Source organism: Eucalyptus grandis, chromosome 1 (genome assembly GCF_016545825.1).
Source record: "Eucalyptus grandis isolate ANBG69807.140 chromosome 1, ASM1654582v1, whole genome shotgun sequence".
Lineage (NCBI taxonomy): Eukaryota > Viridiplantae > Streptophyta > Magnoliopsida > Myrtales > Myrtaceae > Eucalyptus > Eucalyptus grandis.
The window spans coordinates 17,819,542-17,826,434 of record NC_052612.1 but is presented as its reverse complement, the minus strand read 5'-3'; the positions used below and the strand labels follow the sequence as shown (position 1 = coordinate 17,826,434).

The following is a 6,893-nucleotide window of genomic DNA, read 5'->3' as shown; positions in this document are numbered from 1 at the left end:
ACGCGCACACGAGTGGGGAGCATATCGATATGTGTACTTGTGTCTATATATGTTAATATATATGTATGTCACTGCTGGTACCTGTAGCATTCCAGCTAAGTTTAGTTTTGTGAATGACAGCTTTTAGATGATTAAGATACATTAAAGGATTCGGTAACACTTTGCCATTGCTGTGCACCAACCACCCCCAAAGATTCAGACTTTGCCATTAAGATTTTGACTAGGGTTTCGTTCATAGTTCCTCAATTGCATGGACATCGTTGCTGTTCAAACCATGTTTAAATCAACAAGTCAATCCCTAGACGATTATGATCCGACGATATGATGATACGCGTGATTTTCTCATATGATGATTTCGCCATCGCATTTATTCCGTTTGTCCGAGGTGGGCTAGTAAATTGGACGATCACGGTCCAATGATACATTGGATTTATGAGGTTCACGTAATAAGGCAGATCTCATCCAATCGAAATTGGTTGAAGTGCTCAAATGTGATTTGTAGAGGACACGTTTGGTGGACGTGGTCCACGAGGAAGAACAGTTCTTCCAAAATGGGTCCATATTTAAATCTTCAATGAAGGCCTTGCCGTGCAAGCGGAGAGACTAAAAAGTCAAGGTCAGCTTCGTGGAAGACGCCACGAAAGGAGGGAAGAAACACAGTCCATTCACGCCTCCACCTCCTATAAAATCCTTCCGCTTCTCCAATCAAATCTATCAATTTCTCTCTTGGAGGTCTCTCTCTCTCTCTCTCACTCCACACCATGACGGCTCACGTTTTGCCAGAGAAGGTTGTCCAGGAAATCAATCTGATGCTGGGAAATGAAAATACTACTCCTGGCCCTAGAAGGTAAATAGGTCATCAATGCATTATTTCATACAATATTCTGGCAAGATTGCACTAGCTCGCATTGATTTTTCACAAGCTATGTACTTACCACAGTAGTATACTGTTCATGTCATCTTTTGAATGCAGAATTGCTAAGAGCAACTTTTCTATTGCACTAGTCTCAACCATAATGAATGCAGTACTTTTCTTATGTAGGTTGGAAGGGAAAATAGCTATAGTAACCGGCGGAGTTAAAGGGATTGGAGAGGCCACGGTTCGACTCTTCGCGAGGCACGGGGCAAAAGTCGTTATCGCTGATATTGAGGATCTTCTTGGGACCGCACTCGCTAATTCGCTATCTCCTTCTGTTACCTATGTGCACTGCGACGTTAGCTCGGAAGAGGACGTCGAGAACTTGGTGACCTCCACGGTCTCCCGCTATGGACGCCTCGACGTCATGTTCAACAATGCCGGGTTGCTTGGGAACCAATCGAAGCGCAAGAGCATCATGGATTTCGATGTGGGGGAGTTCGAAAGCGTGATGAGCATTAACGTGAAAGGCTCAGCACTGGGGATAAAGCACGCGGCCCGTGTCATGGCGCCAAGGAGGAGCGGGTGCATAATCTCCACGGCGAGTGTGGCTGGGGTCATGGGGGGCTCGGTCCTCATGCCTACACGGCTTCGAAGCATGCCATCGTGGGGCTCACCAAGAACGCGGCGTGCGAGCTTGGTAGGTATGGGATCAGGGTCAACTGCATATCGCCGTTCGGCGTGGCGACATCGATGCTCATCAACGCGTGGAGGAGCAGCGACGGGGAGGAGGAAGACGAAGGCATGAGTTTTGGGGTGCCCAGTGAGGGAGAGGTGGAGAAGATGGAGGAGTTTGTGAGAGGACTTGCCAACTTGAAAGGAGCAACATTGAGGGCTAAGGACATTGCTGAGGCTGCTTTGTATCTTGCAAGTGATGAGTCCAAGTATGTTAGTGGGCACAACCTTGTTGTGGATGGTGGGGTAACAACCTCAAGAAATTGTGTTGGCCTGTAAAAAGTAGCCTTTCCTCTTCACGGTTCTCTGCATCTGAGTGTTCACTTTCTTCTCATAAATTAGGTTGCAGCATTCTTTTATTTGGCTCTCTAAGGGAGATCTATTTATATCTATATTTATATCCCTTGTATGTCTCTCTTAAATATATATTAATAAATTATGAATTGAGAAAATCAAGATCGTCGAATAGAGCATCTTATTCCGCTATATGTTTTGTCATCATTGTAATTAATTTTATTAGTAGACGAATCGTATAACGATTACTGTCATATGTGATATAAAAAGAATCATTAGTCTCCATGGGAATTCATGTCACGACAGTCAAAGGATTGGTATTCGAATCCCGTAAAGAAGGGGAAAAGTCGTATGTCAATTTTGGACCGGCACACTAGTTGTACTCGACGACGTGGTTCCATTCAAATAATGTGAGGATACGACCAAAATAAAAATAATAACGTAAAGTACAAAAAAGTAAAAGTCAGTGCATTATTACCAATAAAATATAGTTCCATTCAATAATGCAAGTACAAAAAAGTGAAGGTCGGTTCTCTCTCTCTCAAATTCAAGTTATTAGGTGAAGCCTAAGTATTTAGAGAGTAGTGGTGACATCTATGGTTTTGAGTAAATGAAACCCTAACTCATGGACAAAGTTTATGAATCAAGATTTTTTATCATGCAATTGACACATGAACTTGTTTAAGGTCAAGTGCTTGCTAGGATTATCGATTACTTGTTCCTACACACATGACTACTTGCTTACCAAGAAAGAGTTTCAAGTGATTATTTCAAAGCATATAATTCTACCAAATAGGCCATTTAACAAGTTTTGAAAGAACACATTAGGAACTTACCAGTTCCAATCAATTTCTCTCACGACCCTTGAGACTATGGTGATTCTAATATTAGGCATGTAAACATGACCAAATCTCATCCCAAGACTAGAGGCCGACATACAAGACAGGTGGAAACCAGATCCTAGAGTTCATAATTCTACGCTTCCTTGATAAAAAAAAATACTATTAATTTCTTTAATTCTATAATGATTTTCTCAATATATAACTTTTCAAATGAATACAGAACTTGGAAAGAAATTATGGAAAAATTAATTTTTATCGATGTTAATGACGAATCTCAAGGGATACTTGTCTAGAAAAGGCAGCCCATGCATTTGTCAGCCTTACAAGCATCTAAATCTTGTCCTGCAATCTTTTTGCTTTTTTCCAAACTTAGGAAAGTCCGTCCACCCAAAATCTTCAGGATAAAAAATTAGGGAGGCCATGCCTTGGTCCAGCTTTATGCTTGAAGAAATGAATATTCAAAGAGACAGAAGAGAAAAAGGTAAAAATAGGAGACGTGTATCCGAGCTGTCCTCAGATTTTACCCACCCGAAATCCTTGAATTGACCTGAGATTATGAGCTGGGCATATATATATATATAGTTGGAGCCGGAGCCACACATTCAAAAGTTAATTTAGTTCAAGGAAAATTCGCCTTAGACAGGCATAGAAAGCAGCCAAAAGGATGCCGAATTTCAAGAACCAAAAGTGGCCACTGACTGGCAACTTTCAAACATTGTGGCTATCTTTTCCCAATTTCTTTGAATTCTTTTATGGGCTTTATTTATAGGTGTCATTATAGCTGTAGGTAGATTAATTTAATTATACATTCTAGGGAAGTTACTTCCTTCAAAGTGATTTCGCTTAAGGATTAAACATCACCAAAAATCTTAAATTGATGCAGTTGTACCATATTTATTTTAAACTAATTTTCATGTCATGAAAAATCTATTTACCCCAATCATGCCTTAAGATTTTGGTAGATTTGTAGTGAGTGTACTAATTTGGAATTTCTGGTGACACGAAAATTAATTTGGAATAAATATGACATGAATATATCAGTTTGCGATTTTTAATGGTATAAGTCCTATTTTAAAAAATATATATTATTCGTAAAAAAAAGAAGGAAATATGATAGGGGAAACTACCCATTAACGTGACTCTCGTGGTATTTATACCAAATCTTGCTTCGGAAACTTTGATGACTATCCACACCGAAAGGATTCAATGTCTAGTCAATGTTTCCCATTGATTGAGGCTGCCTCCCTTTCAAGGAGATCTGTTCTTCTTCTTTTTTCTCTCTCTCTCTTTTGCCAGTCAAAGGTTTGGGTGGTGTGCAATTGATATATATATATATATATATATATATATATATATATATATATATATATATATGCATACTCGGCTAATGCAAGTTGATCAAGTCTTAAATTTTAAATTACACAGATATTCGACTTATCATGAATGCGCCAGATGCACAGGACTTTCCTTTGCTGGAATGAGGAGAAAGTAGATGAAGGGACCATGGCGGACTTTTCAATTTGGGCTAAGCCCACCATTCTAAAAGGAGTACAAATTTTTTAGTTTTTGACCAGCCCGGAAAGTATCTCCAGCCTTACTGGACTTTTCAATTTGGAACATATTTCATATATTATGTTGATTCTACAATATGCATAGCATCTCGTGCGATTGCATAAATTATTAAAGGTTATTTTATTGAAATCGTGCATGTGCCCTCTTTATCATATGGGTTCATTTTTGCTCGTGTCTTTATGATCACATAATCTTCTACTTAATGTTTTTTTGTGTGATGCTAGAGAATTCCTTGAGACATCAATTCTGCAAAAGAGTTGCCAAGTTAGTGGACAAGATGTCAATTTCATCGTTATCAATCGACTACCTAGTTGTCGATTCACAAGTATTGTTGATTCCAAGTCTATTCTAATCACTTCATGGCTGCGGGCTCTTCGCATTCCTTAAGGGTCATTAATTCAATAACTTTGGAACTAGTAAAACTTGGAGATCTACAACCAACTACATTTATTTTCTCATATTTTCAAGATCTAGTAAATGCCGTCTTTATATAATTATAGTTGTGTTCTAGCAAAATAATTTGTCTTTTCTATGAGTTTTTTTTTTTTTGTCTTTTCAATGAGTCTTGGTAATTACTCATGCTTAGAGGATTGTTCCAAGCTCATCAATTTGGGTTAAGCCCATGATTCTAAAAAGGAGTACAGAATTTTAGCTTTTGGGCTTGGGAGACCAGCAAGGGAAGTCTCCAGCCTTCCTGGACTTTTCATTTCGGGACAATTTTCGGATATTATGTTGATTACTTAATATGCATAGCATCTCTTGCGACTGCATGAATTAAAAAGGGTTATTTCATTGTAATCATGCACGTCCCCTCTTTATCATATGGGTTCATTTTTGCTTGTGTCTTTATAATCACATAGTTATTTTTTTTTTTTAATATGCAGGAGTTTTCCTTAAAGACGTTAATTTTGCAAAAAGGTTGTTGATTTAGTGGGCAAGACATTGATTTCATTGTTATCGATTGACTTTCTAATTGTCAATTCATAAGCCTATTGTCCGAGTCTAATTAGATCACTTCGCGTTTAGAGGCTGTTCGCATTTCTTGAAGGCTATTAATTCAATAACTTTGGAATTATTAAAACTTGGAGACCTATAACCAACTACATTTCTTTTCTCATATTTTCAAGGTATAGTAAATGCCATCCTTATTTAACTATAGTTGTTTTCTAGTTAAACTAATTTTGCCTTTCTATGAGTCTTTTCATCTTTTCAATGAGTCTTGGTAATTACTCATGCTTGTAGAGTTGTTCCTTGCTCATCTATATAAGCATACTATGCTGAATGTAATGGCAAGACTTGGTTGATTTATAACTTATTTGAGCGTTTAGCTTAAGAAGAAGAAGGATTTCTTATTTTGCTCTAATCCCTTTAGTGAATTCTCATGGGTGGCAAGTGATGTATCTATTTAAGTTTTCACTAATGTTACTTCCTACTTATCTACACTCTCTCTAGGTGTCAAGTTCGTAAACAAGCACACGGTTCTATGGTTGGTTGTCATTGACATGGAGCAAACGTCGAGTCTTCTCCAACTCGAGAAAGAGACCTATGAGACGTTAAGATGGATGATTTAAGGAGACAAGCACAACAATTGCAAGAGCGTTTGCAATGCATCAAACTTTTGGGATGCGATGATTGGCATCATGATAAAAAAAAGTGTTATCTCTGATGAAGAAGACGTCAACCCTTTCACTGGTACTCAAAGTCATGATTCAAGTGAGGAAGGACTTCCTCGACATCAATATTGAAGGTTCCATGGAATAGAGCAAGATGCTTATGTAAAGGTTGATATTCCTGAATTTGAAGGGAAGATGCAACCGGAAGAATTTATGGAATAGTTGTAGGCTGTATAAAGAGTCTTTGGCTACAAAAAAAATATCAAATGATTGAAATTTGAAGCTAGTTGCCATCAAGCTAAAAAAACATGCATCTATTTGGTGGGAGCACTTGAAGAAACAAAGAGCTTGTGAAGGAAGAAGTCGTATGGTTACTTGGGAGAAGATGAAGAAAGAATTGAAGAAGTTCTTATTGGCAAACTACCATCAAGATAATTTCATTCAATTTCACAATTTCTAACAAAAGAAATATTTGTGTAAGAATATACATCAAAATTGGATCACCTCATGATGCTTTGTGTCGTCTCTGAAGTAGAAGAGCAAACTATTGTCCGCTACCTTGGTGAATTTCAAATTGAAATCGGTAATAATGTCCAACTTCAAACTTATTAGGCTAATTCACGGAGGGGCAACATACGATCACGGAGAGGTCGAGCTACCACTTGTGTGTGGTTTTCTCTCTACAAAATGTAGAGTCTTTCTACCCTCTTGGTAGTTTTCTTTCGCATGTTTTCCCAGTTTTTACAGACTCATCTCAAAGTTCACTCTGTTGGATCTCTTAATCGGAACAATTTTACAACTTCATCTCACTTCCTTCTTCATCCCCTACTTCAACGCCCTCCACCGAACTTTTCTTGCGGCTTGCATGTCACGATCGGGTTGTTCGACTTTACCCTTTTATCTTGATTCTCCCCGTTTTTTCTCCTCGGACGGCTGAAGAGAGGTTTTCACAAGAAGGTCTTTATTTCCATTACTTGATCT

At 38.3% G+C, this 6,893-nt stretch overlaps 1 protein-coding gene across 1 annotated transcript; it reads left to right on the top strand.

Moving 5' to 3' along the window:
- Positions 1-726: 726 nt before the first annotated feature.
- Positions 727-2,020, top strand: LOC104428013 (short-chain dehydrogenase reductase 2a). Its single transcript, XM_039308825.1, is given in 3 exon segments — positions 727-847; positions 1,043-1,482; positions 1,485-2,020. Coding segments are annotated over 3 exon segments (912 nt in total). The 5' UTR covers positions 727-761; the 3' UTR covers positions 1,871-2,020.
- Positions 2,021-6,893: the final 4,873 nt, after the last annotated feature.